Source organism: Ambystoma mexicanum, chromosome 7p, assembly GCF_040938575.1.
Source record: "Ambystoma mexicanum isolate Mex_15411 chromosome 7p, UKY_AmexF1_1, whole genome shotgun sequence".
In the NCBI taxonomy this organism is placed as follows: Eukaryota; Metazoa; Chordata; class Amphibia; order Caudata; family Ambystomatidae; genus Ambystoma; species Ambystoma mexicanum.
In genome coordinates, this window is record NC_090939.1 from 495,381,503 (window position 1) to 495,401,232 (window position 19,730).

At 48.3% G+C, this 19,730-nt stretch overlaps 1 protein-coding gene across 6 annotated transcripts in view; it reads right to left on the reverse strand.

Moving 5' to 3' along the window:
* The window catches only part of DDX3X (DEAD-box helicase 3 X-linked), a 466,925-nt gene that overhangs the window by 195,667 nt on the left and 251,528 nt on the right, over nt 1-19,730 (reverse strand). For all 6 annotated transcript variants that reach the window (XM_069636525.1, XM_069636523.1, XM_069636524.1 and 3 more), the window contains one exon: nt 8,299-8,398. In XM_069636525.1, coding sequence (XP_069492626.1) covers nt 8,299-8,398 — 100 coding nt within the window. The remainder of the gene's footprint in view (nt 1-8,298; nt 8,399-19,730) is intronic.

A 19,730-nucleotide genomic window follows, 5' to 3' on the forward strand; every position in this document is an offset into this window, starting at 1 on the left:
AGCGCTTCCACCTCTTGATTCAGGATATCCAGATGGTCTGGTGAAAGGCGCCGTGAGCGCGGCGGTCTAAATTGTGGAGGTTGGGCAACTACCACGCAGTACCTGTCTTTATGACCCACTGGTCTGAAGTTAGCTCCTCCCATGCTGTGAGAAAAGCAGTCAATCGACCCCCAACCAGAACGACATGGAAGGGGACCTGGATCTGGTGGTCATTTTTGACCAGAGGCTGCGGCTCCTCTAGGATTGGGGCCTCTACCTCTGCCCTTGCCGCATGGCTGACCCCTTGAAGGGTAGTATGCAGGGCTTCCTGAAGTTTGCCCTGTGTTGAAATTTCCTGTGCCATAGTTTTGACCTGCACGGGACTGCCCTCGAAAGGACCAAGAATTATTACCTCTGGGGGCGTTTCAGGTTTAAACCCTGAAGTACGCAGCCAAGCGTGTCTTTTTAGTAGGGTCCCTTGGCCCAGCGACCTGCCTGCTGTTTCAGCCGTGTCCAGGGTGTTTTTAACCACATTCTGGTTCACTTGTCTTCCCTCAACTACAATAGAGAGAAGTTTGTATTTGATGGGTTCTGTAACCACTTGGAGGCCTTCCTGAAGCAGGTTCCACTGAGCATCACCATAACTTGCCAATAGCGTGGTATTTGCTATCCGCATAGTGTATGCGGTAGCCGAGGTGACTCGTTTGCCTAGAGCATACAGCCTCCGATTCCTTGTTCGGCGATTCCTCCCCTGTGGCAAAGGGTACCCCTGCACTCTTCCGCGTGGTAGTCAATACCAGAAGTCGGGGTTGGCGTGCCCTCTAATGTATAGAGGGTCGGAAGGAGACTGCCGAAACAATTTTTCCACTCTTGGGGTTCACTGCCCGGGTTTGAGCTGGTGATACTAAGGAAGGACTTAAAGCTAAGGGTAGAGGTGCACTCCTTAAAATTTGACTAAAGATTAAAACCAGCTTAAACAGCTATCTTAATAGCCTTATCAAATTCCAGGTGCTCCCTAGTGAGCCTGTGCTACCAGACCGTAGAAAATGTGCAAAGGAAGATGCCCTGAAATAACAGGGTATAACTAGGGGCACACACAAAGAACTAACTAGTTCAGTATTTTAATTAAACTGAGTAGGTCATAAACAAACATTCAAAACAAATACTTTTCAATTGTTCAATACTTAATTAGTAATCAAGCATATGTGTCACTTCCAGGTAAGTGTCGATCTGTTTAAGACTTTTAATTTTACCAAATAACATATGTATACAGAATTCCTCAACTTTGGGAATGCTTACATAAACATTTCATTCAATTTCTCATGAAAAGTACCAAACATAAAAGTTTGTATTCATAAATAAACATCATTTTCCAACACTTCTAAACATATATGTGTGTCTGGATCTCCAAAACAGACAGGAACTGCTGTTCTATACCCATCTATCTAGCTACTATACCCATCTATCTAGCTACTACGCCTTTCGGGCCAATCCGGCCCTTCTTCAGGTAAAGGAATATCCAAAGTAATTCATTAGGGTCTCCCAACTCCAAACTTTGAAAAAAACTATCGTTTGAACCAAAAACAATGTGTGTCAATATTCATTCATAATCATAAATAAATCAAAGAGATGCTGTTCTGTTCATCAGCCTTTACTGGGAGTGAGTTTTAGGGCGAGATCTGCCACTTAAGTGTTCTTGACAGCAGTTTCCTTCTTCACAAAAGGACCTTGTGAGAAGACATCACTATTACTACCATCGATAGTATCGCCTAGTACAGTCATCGGAGTTTGTGTGGGAACAGGCGCAAAAGTATGCGCTGGGTCCCACTCCAAACTCCTAGTTACATGGATTCAAGTGTCATGTTCAACCATTCCAAAAGTACTCACTCATAGTATTCTTTTAATCTGCTCCGAAATGAGTTATATCCGCAGATTCCCTTGGACTGCCCTGTCTGTACTGAGATACCCGAGTCTCCATTAGTGTGTTTTAGATAGCCATAGGCGTGTCTCTGGTGACTTGTAAAAATAAGAATAGATAGGCATACCTGTGGGACTACGGTCCCCTTGGAAATGAGAAAACAACCTCCGCTGAAAACAATTCATGAAATGCGCCCGGCTGGTGCGCATGAGCCGTGTAAGTGTTCGGCTGCTACCTCCGTGGTGAACTCGGTCAGAGTAGTCGGGAGAATTAGCAGCTCAGACAGATTGTCCGCCCACGGAGGTAGCAGCCGAACACTTACGCGGCTCATGCGCACCAGCCGGGCGCATTTCATGCTCCGTGCTGCATGTGGCGCGTCCGCGCGAGGTAGGTTTTACACCTGAATTGTTTTCAAAGTTTGCTACTAAGCATATTTAAATACTGGAGTTCAGTGGGACCATAATTCAGACCCATATTATTCCTAATAGGAGCTGTTTCATCCATAAGGAGCCCATTATCACAGCTCTGGCGACACGAATTACAATGCAACATTGAGAACTGATTCATCCGTGCCAACAGAGGTTGTTTTCTCGTTTCCAAGGGGACCGTAGTCCCACAGGTATGCCCATCTATTCTTATTTTTACAAGTCACCAGAGACACGCCTATGGCTAATCTAAAACACACTAATGGAGACTTGGGTATCATTAGACAGGGCAGTCCAAGGGAATCTGCGGATATAACTCATTTCGGAGCAGATTAAAAGAATACTATGAGGGAGTACTTTTGGAATGGTTGAACATGACACTTGAATCCATGTAACTTGGAGTTTGGAGTGGGACCCAGCGCATACTTTTGCGCCTGTTCCCACACAAACTCCGATGATGACTACTAGGCGATACTATCGATGGTAGTAATACAGTGATGTCTTCTCACAGGGTCCTTTTGTGAAGAAGGAAACTGCAGTCAAGAACACCTAAGTGGCAGATCTCGCCCTAAAACTCGCTCCCAGTAAAGGCTGGTGAACAGAACAGCATCTTTGATTTATTTAGGATTATGAATGAATATTGAGACACATTGTTTTTGGTTCAACCAATAGTTTTTTTCAAAGTTTGGAGTTGGGAGACCCTAATGAATGAATTACTTTGGATATTCATTTACCTGAAGGGCCGGATTGGCCCGAAACGCGTAGTAGCTAGATGGGTATAGAAAACATTTCCTGTCTGTTGATTTGGAGATCCACATACACACATGTTTAGAAGTGTTGGAAAATGATGTTATTTGTTTATTTATGAATACAAACTTTGTTTGTTACTTTTCATGAGAAATTGAATGAAATAAGCATTCCCAAAGTTGAGGAATTCTGTATACATATGTTATTTGGTGAAATTAAAAGTCTTGAAAACAGATCGACACTTAGCTGGAAGTGACACATATGCTTGATTACTAATTAAGTATTGAACAATTGAAAAGTATTTGTTTTGAATGTTTGTTTATGACCTACTCTAATTAAAAATACTGAACTAGTTAGTTCTGTGTGTGCCCCTAGTTATACCCTGTTATTTCAGGGCATCTTCCTTTGCACGATACCAAGGAAGGAGCCAGCCTTCTCTTGATGGAATTAAGGAGTGGAATGGCTTGGCTAGATGGAGGTTTTTCCTTAAGGATGTCCTCTATCAGTATGAGAATCGAGGCCCCCAAACCGCATCCAAAGTTTTTTCCGCAGCTTGCCCCATGATTTTAGGTGGAACCGGGATAAGTCCCACCGCCGCCGTAATCCTCTCGATGCAGTCTTTGATAACTGCTGAATCAGCGTGAGATAATTGCTCCGATGGTCTATCGGTAGGTGTATTACCTTCCGTGGCGTTAGAGGGCCTAGCGGTCGGTTTTTCAACTAGAGGCCTAGTCGTAGCGCCTACCGCAGCCTTCGGGAGTGTCGCAGTGTCGGATTTCTGCGCTTTGACATGTGAGGTTTTTGGAATAGCGCCCTTACTTGTTTTAGATTGCCCAGTCGCAAGACGCTGCTGCGGTTGCAGGGAAGGCTTTGGATCCACGCGGCCCGAGGAAACAGTCGGAATTTGACGGCCATGTTGGCGCTCACCTTTTTCGATGATTTCGAAACTGGTGTAGGGGGTTGTATGTTTAGTGAGATGAGTTTGTACGCCCCCGGGTGTTGTCCCCGAGGCGAGACCAGAGTCAGGACTTAAAAGGGTCGGGGACGGGCATGGCGGACCTAGAAGTGTCCGCCTCGAGGTCCATCACATCCGCAACAGATGTTTGGTCATCTGAGGTGCCCCAATCACTCAGTGGGTTCCACCCGCGACATATCATACGCAGCCCACCGCTTTACACAGTGCTCCTTAAGGGTCTTAGGCTGAAGGAGTTTGCAGGCCGCACACAGCTTTGTCGTGATATACGGGTAGACGGGTGTTGCACATCCTGTGTTCATCCTTCCAAGGATATCTGACCCTACACTTAGGGTAGAACCTAAAAGGAGTCCTTTCCATAGCCAAAGGGGAAGATGACCAGACCAAAAGGGTAAAGAGGGGAAGGAGGAAAGGCATACCGAAAATATGGCCACCTGACCCCACTATCCCTACTGTAAAGTTCGGCCAGAGGGCCCCAACACGTGGAAAGTCCAGCCACCGGATCTTAGGTGCCAAATCCCACTGCCGTAGACAAATCCCCCTGCAGTCTTAGTCGAAGATGTTCTTGTGACCGAAGTGACTTCACTGGGAATAACCGAAGCGTCGGTATAAGATAACCAAATGTCTCTTCTGTAAGAGCTCTGCTATAGAGCGAGCAGTTATCCGGGCAGAAAAAAAAACTATGAGGGACCTCGGCGCGTGAGGGATTTTGGGTACACTACACCGTCACGATAGGGATAGTGTTACAGGCACGCCTGTGCAGACGTCCCCTTTCGGTCCCCGAAAGACAAGATGCAATACTCTGCAGTTACCACTGATGTCGGACCATATGCACAGCATGTGATAATAAGCAGATTAACAATCATCAGAAACCACCTTACTTGACATTCCACAAGACGAGGGTGGTGCTATAGACGCACCTCACCTTCATGCCCAAGGTGCCATTGGACTTTCTAAACAAGGCCTTTGTGTTACCCATGTTCCTCCCGACTCAGTCGCAGGCTGAGAGGTCTGCACACTCGCTGGATGTGGCGAGCGCGCTGAAGTGCTACGTGGACCGCATGAAGAGTTTTCGGAAAACGTCGCAACTGTTCGTGAATTTTGTCCCTGTGAACCAAGGGAAGGCCCTCTCCAAGGCTTCAATTTCCAGGTGGCTCTGCGGCTGAATCATCCATTGTCACTGGTTGGCAAACCTAGCGGTCCAAGAATCGCTGCAACTACGGCATTACCGTCTTGTGTGCCCCTGCTGGACATCTGCAGGGCTGCTACGTGGAGGTCGATGCACACCATCATGAGATTCTACTGCGTCGACCGGGATTCCAGGGAGGAGCCCAGAGTCGGCCAGACAGTGCTGTGCAACCTGTTTCCTTGAAGGTGAGCCTGGTGAGGTGGTAAGAGATGGTTAATGTTGAGATGTTGAAATGCTTAATGTTGAGCCTTGCCACCTCCCATGGTTGTGCACGTGTACTGCTATGTATTCTTTATTCATGAGCATGTGAATCCATGCCAGACCCCATGCTGGAGAAGGAACAAGTTACGTACCCGTTCTCCAGCATAGATCTGGCATGGATTCACATGCAAACCCTCCGGCCTACCCCTCTGCGGCTCTTCTCTTGGTCCTAGTGCCACTATGTGCTACCAAATCTGAAGAGGTCTGCCAGAGGAGGGGTTTAAGTAGAGTGCAGTCATTGGCTGGGTGCAGTATGACCCAGAGGCCAGTGATTAGTTAGGAGAAAGACTGTTCAGAAGTGAAAAACTGATTTCTTCCTTACTGAGGATTCCCAGCCTGACTGGGAATATTAATGAGGACCTGAGCTCCAGGATGATCCTCCAGACTTCCTCGAAGCAGGACTGACCAAGCCTGAGCCATCTTAACAGTGTGCTGGACTCCAGAGCAAGGAAAGCCCACAATGTGTCCAAGAACCGCGGTGGTGCTATTTGCGAGTAGCTGAAACCGCGAAGTACCGCTGATCTGAATTGCGCCCATTGCTGCGGTCGACCTTCGAATCTTAGTGCAGGAGTCCCTAGACGTCCTCCCTCTTGTCCCCACGACTGAGGTGCTGGAACAGGATCTACAGGACTACAACAGGAACAGAAGCCAGCTGGAATCTTCTCTTCAGACACAAGGTACTGTGAACTAAGGGGTACTTACCCGAGTACAGCTCACTGGAGATTAGCATTTGCTACCCTTTGCAGAGTGGTTTGTAGCTTTGCCCTTCCAAAGCTTCCCAGATTTTTTTTTACAACAAAACTTTAACATTGAGCAAGACTTTTTTGCTAGCTTCAAGAAGTGCCTCAGCTCCCCTAGCCTTTGCTCAATTGCCATTGGCTGTCCTGGCTCCCTGAAGACTTCTTACCCACTGACTGTTCAACCGTCCCTCCAAAAAGTCATACATACCTTACTTGTATAGCTTGGAAAAGGTTTACACTGCATTGGGGGATTCTAAAGTGCTTACCTGTTTGAGAAACTTGTTAGGGAAGGAAACAATGGTGAACTTTTTGCCACAACTTCAGTATTACCATTTAAGTTTTGATATATTAATGTCCACGGTGTCCCAACTACTGAAGTTACCCAAGGGTGTAGGAATATGTGTGACATCCCAAAAGGGTATCTTTCTTTATTGAACTTAAGAGTATTGTTAAGTAAAGTGTTGCAGATTGCTCCTTCTAAAGAAGGCTTATTTTAAAACATACTTAAATTAATAAAATTACTTTAAACAAGAAACCTCGAGTTTAAGTGTTATTTGAATACTTGTCACTGAAACCATGTTGCAACCATACAGCTCACATTGACCCCTCGAGATTAGCCTGGCTGCTTAATCACTCTACCAACATGTGTAGTAACATGCCTATACCAAAGGTTGGGTTCCCGTTGCCAAGAAGACAAGGCTGGTGTAGTCTCCCACAGGGAGACTAAATACAATCTTGCCTAACCGGTTACTTCAGCTTCCAGTGGTCGACTTGCTTTTCACTCCAGAAGCTTCTCCTTTCACATAGTTCTAGCACACTCCACTGCAATCTCTCAGCATTTTACAGAAGGGGTGTTTTGCAGTCCAATTGGGACAGCCAGACACCCTGCCTCCCTAAATCAGAGCTGGTCCTATTCGGGAACACTGGCAGACAAAGGAATAGGGGAATAGATCTTTTAGTGAAGCTTTGTGCATGGGTTCAAAAAGGTGCTCCCATGAGCCTCGAGAGTACTGGGTTATATCCCGACCCCGGGCAGGTGGCACTGGCCAGTTGGGACGCTTGAGGCCATCCATGGTGGCTTTTCCCACTGGTATTCACTATGAGGTCTTGTGTTTTGACACTGTACAACTGCTAAAGCTGCCATGTGTACTTTCCCTTCTGCACCTACCGGATTCAAGGCCGGTGTATAATTCACTTATAGTACTACATCTGTAGTTGAGCACTACAGCAATGATCTTGTTTCTTCTACAAACAGGTTTTTTTTTCATTTGGTAAAGCAGAAGTGCCCAATGGTTTTCTAGCTTCCCTTAAACCATGAATACATCGTGGTGAGATTTAGATGCCCTAACCATGTGACTTCAGGAGCCAGACTGCCAAGTTGGTAGTTGGTGCATTGACCCGCTTGTTCTGAATTGGGGGAAATCTTTATTTTGGCCATGTGCATAAGGCGAGTACCATGGCTGACTTAAATAGTCCATGGGACCACGTCCGTTAAAATATAAGCCAGGTAGAAGATATAGGAAAACTGTGTGGAAGCAGAATGGATCAGATAAAAACCCACTAGGACAGACTTCCGCTGCAAAAGAGAAGGTTACCCAAGCAGCAAGGAAGGTCAAGGGTGCACACACTGGCATTGTATGGTCAAAGCTATGGCAGGAGTCTTTAAGGTTCCAAAGAGCGAGGTGCATCATACCTCAGCCTAGGATTTTGCCAGTTCAAGAAAAGCAGAGTGAATTCAATTGTGATTTTCCACAAGCTGGTTTTAATGTGGTTTGCCTTTGCTTTGGAAGTGAATGGAGGTTTAATCTGTGGGAATAAAGGCTCTGTATCAGTGAACCAATGCACAGCTGTTGAATTTTACAATATTGTAACTTCAAATACTTAGCAAAATTCCCAAGCAATGGCATCTAGAGTTCACTGTGCAACAACTAAATCCATGGGGGCAACATTTGCATGAGGCACGTAACAGCAGGAAGACCTGATTGAGTTGCACACACTTTTAAACAAACGTGTTCAGTTAAACTGTTCGATCTATTTTTTTATTAGCCATTCAAAAATAAACTTACACTCTCTATGTGTGGTGGGCAGTTGTTGCCAGTTGCTTCAACAGGAATGTCATCATAATTATCAAAGTTGATACCTGTGTTCCCTCCAGCAAACAGTTCTCTGCGAGATTAAAAAGGCAGGTTGTTACAAATGTATAATCTTAATTCTATATACCAGGTTATAATCAAAAACATTGAAAGCCCCCCAATGCAGTGATGAAACTTTGCTGAAAATGTTGTGGGGACAGGACATCTAAATGAAGAGGGCCCCAGAAACTATCAAATTACTCAACATACTCCTAGTTCATAGTCCCCTTTCCTCCATACTGTATGGGCGTCCCTCGCTTGGGATGGGAGATGGAACACTTCACCAGAAGTAACAAGTTACTTACCTGTAGCTATTGTTTTCCAGCATGGGTCCGACACTTCACATGCTCATGAATATTCCCCACCAGGCAGGAAAATCTCAGTAAACAAAGACAGTTCACTTACAAACTGTGGTCTTCCTACTAAAGAATTGCTAAGCTCTTTCATACTGCCCCCAGCCAATACATGCCCTCTCCCTAAACCCCTCCTCTGGCAGCCATCTTCAGATTGGCAAGCATGTAAAGTGGCAGTCTGACCAAAAAGAGCCACAAAAGGGGACAGCAGGAGGGTTTGCATGTGAATCCATGCCAGACCCATGCTGGAGACTAGTCACAGGTAACGAACTTGTTCTTTCTCCAGCATGGAGTCTGGCATGGATTCACATGCTGAAGAAATACGTAGTACAGCATTACGCAACCAAAGGAGGTGGCAAAGCTCAACAGAAGCAATTACTCTTACCTCCGGAACAGGTTCACCTTCAAGAGAACAGGTTGTGTAGCAATGCCTGGCCGACCCTGGACTCATCCCTGCAATCCCAGTCGACACAGTAGAATCTTGTGAAGGTGTGCATGGACCTCCACGTAGTAGCCCTGCAGATATCCAGCAGGGGCAAACGAGAAAGGAACACCGTTGCAGACATTGCTCTGGTGGAATGGGCTCTTGGACGGCCGGGCTGCAGTCGGTTTGCCAACTGATGTGTGATATAGCCAGAGAGCCACCTGGAGATTGAAGCCTTGGACAATGCCTTCCCATGTTTCACAGGACCAAAATTCACAAATAGTCGACACGTCTTCTGGAAACTTTGTGCGTACCACATAGAACTTCAAAGCAGGAGCCACATCCAGCCAAAAACGAAGGTTTCAGAAAGGACACAGACAAGACGAAAGGCTTGGTGAGGTGGAATTCCGACAGAACCTTTGGCATAAAGCATCACCCTTGTGTCGTGAAAAGTCAAGTGGGGCAGTTTTCAGGATAGGGCCTGGATCTCACCCACCTGCCTGGCAGAGGTGATGGCCACGAGGAAAGCAGCGAGGGGGGCCCAGAGCATAGGCTAGAAGGGACCCTCCCATGCCCTATGAGCCTAGTCAGTACCACGTTGAGTTCCCAGGCCGGGGCAGGCACATTCACCGGCAGGAACGATTGAAAGTCCAATGAGGAACTCCTTGACGAGACGGTGGGTCCAAAGAGAAGACTGTCCTGGAGACCTGATGTAGCGGGAGATAGCAGCCAAATGCTGCTTAGAGGCGTGTGCCAGCCCCACCTTGGCCAAGGACAACAAGTACAGAGGAATCTGGGGCCATGACCCTAGAGGCTTGATCTGCCACAGGTACCACGTAGCAAAATGCTTTCACTTGTGCCCATAGCACTTAAGTCAATGACACTCTGGCCCTGCCAAGGACCTCCCTGCAGTCTGTCAGCAACTTGTACCCTCCGAAATCTAAGGCTGCAGGAGCCAAGCCTTTGGTTCAACGATCCTGGTTGATGCAGGATTGCGCCTCTGGTGAGCAGATCCACAACCACTGGCAGCTTGAGTGGAGGTGAGGTTGACAGGCTGAGACGGCCTGGGTACCAAATCTGCCTCAGCCACGTGGTGGCGACGAGGCTCATCCTGCATTGGCACCGTTTGAGTTGATTGATGACTGAACAGGAGAGTCAGTGAGGGAACACGTACAGGAAGAGGCCCTCCAACAGGAAGAAAAACATCTCTCCTCTTACACTTACAGCTGAGTAACGGGGGGCGGGGTAGTGTAATACCTGCTGGCGAATATTCTGACGTTTGGAAATTGCCACTAACGCAAACTGGTCGATCTGGGTCTGGCCCATTTGAGGAAGATGCGGTCTACTTGATCCTGTCAAACTCCCACTTAGGTAGAAATGGTGTTAAGACGACCGGGGTCATTTTGCCAAAATGGACACCCATGGGTGCTGTACTACAGCTGCAACCCGTGGAAGAAACGCACAATGGTAGGAAAAAGTAAACCATTGCCACCAGCCATTACTTTTAGGCAATATAAAAAGGTCAGATGAGAAACTAGACAAAGGGGATACTAACTAACCCCTCGAGCACCATACTGCAAGATAGTGTGTGCTGGAAGTTTCAAATGTAAAGTCAGTTTCACTGCACTTGGAAATAGTTATCCAAGAGAAAGTATCGAAACCTTGGCAAAATCTGGACGACTTCCCTGTGTCACTGCACTGAAGGTGCAGTGTGACAACGTAAAAAGATGCCTATGGAGTTTGTCAGACTCCAAAACCAAAAGAAAGTGTCCAAATCAATGAAAAATACGAGTGGGAAAAAGGCCACTCTCCAGGATAAAAATGAAGTCCTAAAGTCCAGCAAAAACGCTGGGAGTCTAAGGTAGAAGGGAATTGGCACATTTGAGAATTCTCCCTAACAACGTGTATCCCTGTAGATGCAGGTGGGCCGCCACCGGTGCCAGGCACTTCGTAAACACCCTGGGCGCCAACTTCACTCCGAAGCGCAGGAATAGCCAAAGTTTTTCACGAATGGGGCATGGAGGCAAGCGTCATCCAGATCCAGCGACGTTGGGATGTCTCCTTCCTCCAGATAGCTGTGCACGTTCTGCAACAGGACCATCCTGAATTTCTGGGACTTGAGCTCTTTGAGGCGCAGCAGGTCTAGAATGGGCCTCCAGCCCCCGGTTGTTTTCCTTACCAAGTAAGGTATCTGGAGTAGACTCCGGGGTCCCAGAGCCGCTTTGAAACCAGCTCCATCGTCACTTTTCTTATCATGGCCTTCCTGCAGGAGCTGAGGGATGTGCTTCTTCCTGCCGGGCCACCGACGGTACCCAGGGACACTTTCGTTGGAATTCCAGAGCGTCCATGGGTAAGAGCGTCCAGCACCCATCTGTCGGTGGTAATATTTTCCCACATGCTGACAAAGCCTGCCAGCTTGCCTCCCACTGGGGTGCAAGGGTGGGGGCCAACATCCTGGCCAGTTCAATCTCCCGAGTGCTGCCTTGGGAGAGAAGATGGCCACCTCCACCGAAAGCCTTTCTAACCACCTGTGTAGGCCTGCTGGGTTGTGGATCGAGAGGGCTGGCAGCAAGAAGAGGATCCCCGCCGAAGCCCTGCTGCATTTCTGTCCTGAGGCACGAAAGGAAGGACGATGTTGCTGAAGTGTGCCCAGGTCACGGGCCATCTGGAGGTCTTAAAGGCCTGGCACAATTCATTGACTGCCTTCAGAAAGGTTGTCCCCATCAAAGCACATGTCCAGCAGTCTGGACCTTTCCGAAGGAACCAACCACGATGACGGAGGCAGACACCATTCCCCCCATCTGTCGGAATCCTGTGTCCGTGATATCCAGGGCCACAGTGTCAAGGTTCCTGGTAGATGTAGACCGAAATCTACATTTCAAAGATTTTTCTGAATACATTCACATTATACATATTTTTTCCCTGAACGTTACTCAGTAGTTAGTTTTGGCATTGTTTTCCGAGTAATGAGGTTATCCCAAAGCCAAAATGGTGGAAAGAACCTGGAATCCGGATGGTGGAAGGAGAAACAAAGGGCTTGGCAGAACATTCCAAACAGCCTTTCATCAAGAAATGTCATTGGGATAGGTACTGTTCTGGTTCCCTGGATTTTAGGCTTGGAGTCACAGTAAAAGTGTAAAATCTGTTTTCAAAGATTTGTGATCACCTCTACTACCCGAGATGAGAGCTGCACTTTGACAATTAAAATCGGTTTATTCTTTAACTAGATTTAAATAGTTTCTCTAAGAAACATTCAGAATTATTTCTCAATCTAGTTATACAATTATCATTTGGGAAGGAAATCTTTTTCCTCCCCCCCTTGCATAAATTGTCTCAGGCATAACAGTTCTTTTGTATGTATTTGTCCTGAAATGTAACTGACAGGAAGCAGCCTTTCATGCTCTATAACGTAAATTGCAGATTTGCATATTCTTTGATTTGCGGCTAACGTTACTTTCTTTTCAAAGGCTACTTCCAGATTCTAAGCGTTTCTTTCAGCTGTTGGAGTAGCGCGTTGGGTCCAGAGTTACTGACAGGCCGAAGTCGTGTCGGATTGTTGCAGGTGACCAACTCCAGTTTGAGGAGAGTCCGGCAGTGTGTTTATCTGGTACAGTGTAATTTCTTTGGGTTGCAAGGGGGGGGGAGGTTAGACTGATAGCAAGTACTCACTATTCATCTTCAGGAGGAAGATCCACCATCTGAGTTATTTTGTCTCATTCCCCCTTTCCCCCAAAGGTGTTTGGAGCCTCAGCTGTATCTCTTATCAGTTGTGAACTAGACATTTTTGTGGGTCTGTGGGGTCAGCAGCTTCTGAGGAACAGACAGTGATGGCTTGGTCCAATGCCACCTCGCCCTCCTGAGTATCTCCAGCACCTCGACCAGCTTGTCAGGCAGAAACTCCAGCAGCAGTGCCATCTTATATCACAGCACCCTGTCGTATCTGTCCAGGATTGCAAGCACATTAGCTGCCTTGACTGTTGTTGCTGCAGAGTAGATACATTTTTACCCATGGCATCCAACTTCTTCCCTTCGTTGTCAGAGGAATGGAGGCTGAAGACGAGGGGGATTAGATTACCTTTCTTGCTGCGGCCGAGACCACAGTCCGGAGAAGGCTACGAATGTAGGCACTTGGGTGCGAACTCTGGCACCCAGTACTTTTTCTCCAGCCTATCCCACTTCCCAAGGGCTGAGGCTGTGTTTCTCATCAACACCAGGCCCTTGACCTAAAGGTCGTCCAGGAGAGGTACTGCCAGAATGGTCTTCCTCTTGGTCTCACGCAGTTGGTAAAGGAAATCTTCTTTGTTGGCCTCTTCTGGCGTCAGCTGGAAGAGCTCAGACGCTCTGGCTACCATGGCATGGAACCACCCACCCCACTTTGTTCAGGGGGGTGCCAGCGGTGGAGAAACGCTTGCGGTTCGTAGTCGCTGTGTTTGTCCCTGTATCCCTGGGGTGAGGGGTCTCAGGGGCATGTGCAGAGGTTGATGCACCAGTGTAGGGTGCAGTCTCTTCGCCAAGGGGGTGGCCTGGTGTCACCGGGGCCATCAGCATCCTGTTCTGGATTTCCATCACCAAAGTGTGGAGGGTCAAAATGATGTCCATCCACATGTCCCTCGAAGGTGTTGGATGAGGAGGACCCATGTCCGTTCACATGGTCCTGAAAGACCTAGGAAAAACTGCCGTGGCAGAAATGCTGACTAGGGTGCTGGGCCCAGCAAGTTTACTCCCCGAGGAAGAAATATCCATGCCCTGCCGCACCGTTTAGGCCTCCTCTACACCCCCCCTTCCTTTTATTGCATCCAGGTGAGAGTCTCTGGCTTAGGGATGGCATACTCTTCTCCACCGGCTTGGCCGAGGCCTCCTGCCTCAGGGGTAGGGATACTCTGGGCACCCCCTGGACCAGGTCAGCCCCCTTTAGCCTTTCGAGAGGGCAGCTGCCACCAGCTTGATGTCTAGGATGACTTTGCCTCAGCCGCCAAGGGCAAGTCGGACAGCTTTTCCTGCACCTTGGTCTTTTCTGGCTTCTCACGCACCTTCCCTTGGTTAGCCGATTTCCTCTTCGAGCTGGAGCGAGATGGGGCAGATGAAGACAAGCTCGCCCTGCCCATCGCGGGACCCACTTGCGCGGCGACCGACAAATTGATTTGCAGTGCTTGGCCTTTTCTTGGGCCCGTACGGATGGAGCACCCACAAAGGACTTAGAAGGCCGCTCCTCGGACTGGCTGGTCGTTGAGGCATGCCCCTGCTTGCCGCACAGGTTAGAGGCCTTGGCGTTGAGCCAAGCCACCAACCTACTGCGACTATCCTTGAAGGTTTGCTTGGAAAAACCAAGGCAGATTTCACAATCCGCTTCCCTGTGGTCCGGATGGAGACTGAGGCACTGGAGGAGTTTGCCCTTTACACATCTCAATCCAGAGCAGGATCAGAGCTTGAAGACGGAGCCTCCCTCCTCCTGACATGGTCTGGCATGCGGTGTGGGGCCAAGGAGAAAAGGGGACTATGGACTGGGAGTATGGTAGTCACTACGGTGAGTAACTTCTAATTACTCCTACGTCCCGTCCCCTTTCCTACATACTGTAGGACATGCATTACTTATTGTAATAGCATTTCTGATTGCATCTGCTTAGATTCACATACTGTGCGTATAGTCCAACATCTAGTGGTAACTGCAGAGTATTGTATCTCATCTTTAGAGGATCGAAAGGGGATGTCGGCATAGGCGTGTCTAACACCATCCCTTACGTGACGTGTACTGTACCCAGAAATCCTAACGCGTCGAGGTCCCTCAGATTGCATTTTTTCTGTTGTGAGGTAGCCTTATGACTATCGTGAGCATATACAGAAAGGGAGAAGTAGTAAAACGTTTATGTTCCTTCCATCCGAGCAGGGAGGAAGGGTGGGCGCATGCGAATCCAAGCAGATACAACCATCAAATGCTTTTACGTTAAGTAATGCATTGTCTTCTAACGTTTGTTAATCTGCTTAGAATCACATGCTGTGCATAGACTAGCAAGCATTACCCGGAGTTGGAAGTGGGTTGTGAGAAGGAACAGTAGAAAATAGATGTCTTAACAATGCTTGCCCCACCTGGGAATCAGATCTAGAATGGGCATCGACAGTGTTTTGTAAAGGTGTACAGAACTCCAGGTTGCCGCTTTGCAAATGGACTCCAGAGGGACATTTGCAATGAATTCTATATGGAAGCCCCAGTGCCTCGAGCAGCATGTGCTCTTGGCTTGAAGGGTAGTTCTCTTAGCAAGAGCTTAACAGAGTGATGCATTGGACAATCCATCTAGATATAGTGCATTTTGAAACTGCATCTCCTCTTCCTGCTGCCACCGAGACAAAACTGATAATTCTTTCTCGGAGGTCTAGTTCTTTCCATGTATAGCATGACAGCCCTGCGTACATCTATTGTATGCAGGCTCTTTTCTCCCAAACTTGAAAGGTTCTGAAAGAACGTTGGTAGTTCTATTGATTGGTTGACATGGAATTTAGAAATTAATTTTGGTGCAAACCTAGGGTGTGTGCGTAGAACCACCTTATCCTTGTGAACTGTTACAAAGGGGTCTAGTATAGAGAGCGCTTGTAGTTAACACTAATGGAGGTGAAAGCTATTAGGAAAGCAGTTTTAAGAGTGAGGTTCTTAAGTGATGCTTTGTGCATGGGTTCAAAGGGTGAGCCCATAAGCCTGGTAAGTGCCACATTTACGTCCCATCCGGGAGCTGGGTTAGCTATAAGGTGTATTCTCTTTACTCCCTCCATGAATGCCTTAATAACTGGGACTTTCTACCATGACACTGTTGAGAAGCAGTGTATGCGGAAAGTGCAGCTAAATTAACTTAAATGGAATTAAAGACCAGACCGGAGTCGAATAAGTGAGTCAGGTAAAGAATAATATGTGGGAGAGCAGTCAACTGGATTGATGTTCTTACCTCTACACCATATGACTAATCTTTTCCATTTGCTGGAATAGCAGTAACAAGTGTTAGGTTTTCTAGCCTCCTTAAGAATGTCCATGCATCTTTGAGGGAGTTGTAAATGTCCAAATTCTATGACCTCAGGAGCCAGGCTGCTAAGTTCAGGGTCTGGGCATGGGTGTAGTGATCTGCCCCTATCCTGTGACAGCATGTTGTACGGGCAGGGAAGTTTCACTGGAGCAGATAAAGACATTTCCATCAAGTGAGCGAACCATGGCTGCCGGGCCCACATAGGGGCCACTAGTATCATGGTAACTGGTTCCTGGTGCATCTTGTGCACCCTCTTGTTGAGAAGGGGATTCCGGGGGGGGGCATAAACAAATTTCCCTGACCATGGCATCGATAATCGATAGACCGTTCCCCCTTGGATTGGTTCTGGGGGTACCTGGAGGCGTAATCTTGCCATTGGGAGTTCTCCAGAGTTGAACAGATCTATTTCTGGGAATCCCCATTGTGTGAAGACTATGTCTTCTAACCGCCATTCGTACTCTGCAGGCAGAGGGAAGTCTCTGCTGAGTTTGCCAGCCAGCAGATTGAGTTCCCCTGGTACATGTGACAACAGAAGCATGTGTTTGAGAGCCCACATCCAGATGTTCTGGGACAGCTTGGACAGTCCTGAGAGCGAGTGCCCCCTTGCTTGTTCAGATAGTACATGGCTGTGGTGCTGTCTGTGAGGACCATCACTGTCTTCCCTTGCAGGTGTGTCTGGAAAGCCTTCAGTGCTTTGAAGACCGCTAGCAGTTCGATTAAGTTTGTGTTTGGATGCTACGCTCGGAGTCCAAACTCTGTGTGCAGTCTGATGGGATAGGTGAGCCCCCTCCCCCCCATCGTGTGATGGATGCGTCTGGTTAGAGTGGCCTCCACTGCGGGGGAGGTGAATTGTTTCCCTATTACAAGTTTTTCCATCGACCACCACCGTAGCGAGAGAACCAAGGCCTGCGAGACCACCACTAGATTGTCCCATTGTCCGCTGGCCTGACACCACTGGCTGTTGATCCACTCTTGCATTGGGCGCAGTGAGGTACCAGCTATATACATGACACCATCATTCCTAGCAAATGCATTGCTTTGCGCACCGTCACCTCTCGACCGGCAACATAGAGGGACCTGAAACAGCATATTTTGGACCCTCGCGTTGGAGGGGAAGACGAGGCCGTCTTTTATTCGAATTAGAGCCCCTAGGAATTGTTTGATCTGGCTGGGGTCAAGGCTGGACTTCTTCTCGTTGATGGAGCCCAGTTGGAACAAAAGGTCTACAGTCTTTTGGTTATTTGAGAAGCATGTTTCATAAGAATCCCCTGTTATGAGCCAATCGTCGAGGTAAGGGTATACTGAGATGGGCAACCTGCACAGGTGGGCCACTGCCAGTACTTGTTAATACCCTCAGCGCTGACGCTATGCCGAAGGGTAGCACTCTGAACTGGTAGTGTTTGCGCTGGCAACATTAAAATATGAAAGTATGCATCTTTCATGTCCAGTGTTGTCATGTAATCCCTTCAGCAATGGGATCACCTCCTGTAGTGTTACCATGCAGAACTTCTGGGGTTTTATTAACTTGTTCGCTGGGCGCAGGTCTAGAACAGGGCGCATGGCGAGGTCCTTTTATAGGAACAAGGAAGTACACTGAACAAATACCCTTGTTTACCTGAATAGGGATGCTTCTATGGCGTCCTTTCCCAGCAGTGCTTCCACCTCTTGATTCATGATCTCCAGATGGTCCAGTGAAAGGCGTCGTGAGCGCGGTGGTCTGAATTGTGGAGGTCGGGCTAATTCCACGCAGTACCTGTGGGCGATCGTCTTTATGACCCACTGGTCTGAAGTTATCCCCTCCCATGCCACGAGGAAAGATGTTAATCGCCCCCCCGACCGGGGTGACATGGGAGACCTGGATCTGGTCGTCATTTCTGACCAGAGGCTGTAGCGCCTCTTCCTCTGCCGAGTCTGACCCCTTGAAGGGTAGTAGGCGGGGCTTCCTTAAGTTTGTCCTGTGTTGAAATTCCCTGTGCCATAGTTTTGACCAGCACGGGCTTGCCCTCAAAAGGACCGCTGAGAGTTATTACCTCTCTGGGGGTGAAGGTTTGTGTGATCTGTTGGAGACTTAAGAGTCTCATGCTCTTTTTTTTAGCTGTTTCCAAGGCCTCATCCACCGCTTTCCCGAAGGTTAGATTCCTCAATGGGCTTATTGAGGAGGAGGCTTGTGTCTCCGGTTTAAAACCTTAAGTACGCAGCCAAGCATGTCTTAAGTAGGGTCCGTTGGGCCAGAGACCTGCCTGCTGTTTCAGCTGTGTCCAGGGTGTTTGATAACATTCTGGGTAACTTGTCTTCCCTTGATTACAATGGAGAGAAGCTTAGATTTGGCGGGTTCAGAAACCTCTTGGAGGCCTTCCTGGAGCAGGTTCCACTGAGCGTCAGTATAGCTTGCCAATAGTGTATTAGCAATCAGCGTAGTGTATGCAGCAGCTGAAGTCACTTGTTTGCCTAGAGCATACAGTCTTTTGGATTGCTTGTCCAGAGGTGCTTCTCCCGTGGCAAGGGGTACCCCTGCCCTTTTCTGGATGGTAGTCACTACCAACGAATCTGGGATGGCGTGCCCTCTAATATATAGAGGGTGGGAAGGAGAATGGAGAAATAGTTCCACTCTTGGGTTCCGTTAGGGAGAATTCTCATAAATGGCCTATTTCCCTTACCTAAAGAGTCCCAGCAGCTTTGCTGGATTTCTAGGATTTATTTTTTGCACCTGGTAAGCATGAACATTTTTCCCACTCTTAGTGTTTTGCTGTGTGTGTTTTCACTGTTTGTGTGATCTTGGGCACTGGAGCCTCACCTACTCCATGTGCACCACTTTGTGTTACACAGCACCTTCAGTGCAGTGACACAGGGTTGTCTTTGAGACTTCCCATTGACTCAAATTTTTCTGGGGTTGACTACTGTCCCCCAGAAACAGGTAAAGTTGCCATTAACTTTATATAGTCACTTTAAACCACATACCCAGTACACCCCATCTTACATGGAGTATTGGAAAGGGTTAACTCTTATCCTTTTTGTCTGTGCCTCTTGGAGCCCGGTTTCGCTCCGTTAACATTAACACTTGGGGGACTGCACATGCAGAGCTAACGACACCGGCGGCCGCAACAATTATCCTAAATATATTCCCCCTTCTGAGAAGCTCCACAGCAGAGGCGGACCCACTGGGGCAGCTGGCGCTGCATTCGGGGAGAAGAATCGGACCAGAGAACACCAGATTCTGCCCGGCAACTGCCGGCGTGAGGCCTACCGCCACTGCTGTACAGGCAAGAACGACCGACCCATCCCCACCCCCACCCCCTCCCCGAGCTGTTGAGCGCTGTGGCTCCCTTGGAGAGAAGACGAACCAGAGACACGCTGGTGGGTCGGACGACCGAGACGCGACTGCATTTCACCAGCGCCGACGGACTGCCGCCCGGGGACCTCTCACCCGCCTGGTCCCGGCGACCGCACAGACACCAGAACATCCTCTGCCGACGAACGCCATCAAAAAAATCACGCTTTTCTCATGGAGGCCGCGGCCTGGTGCTGCGGCGACCCCTGCTACGCGACTAAACTGCGGCAAACCCCCTGACTGAAGCCGCAGAG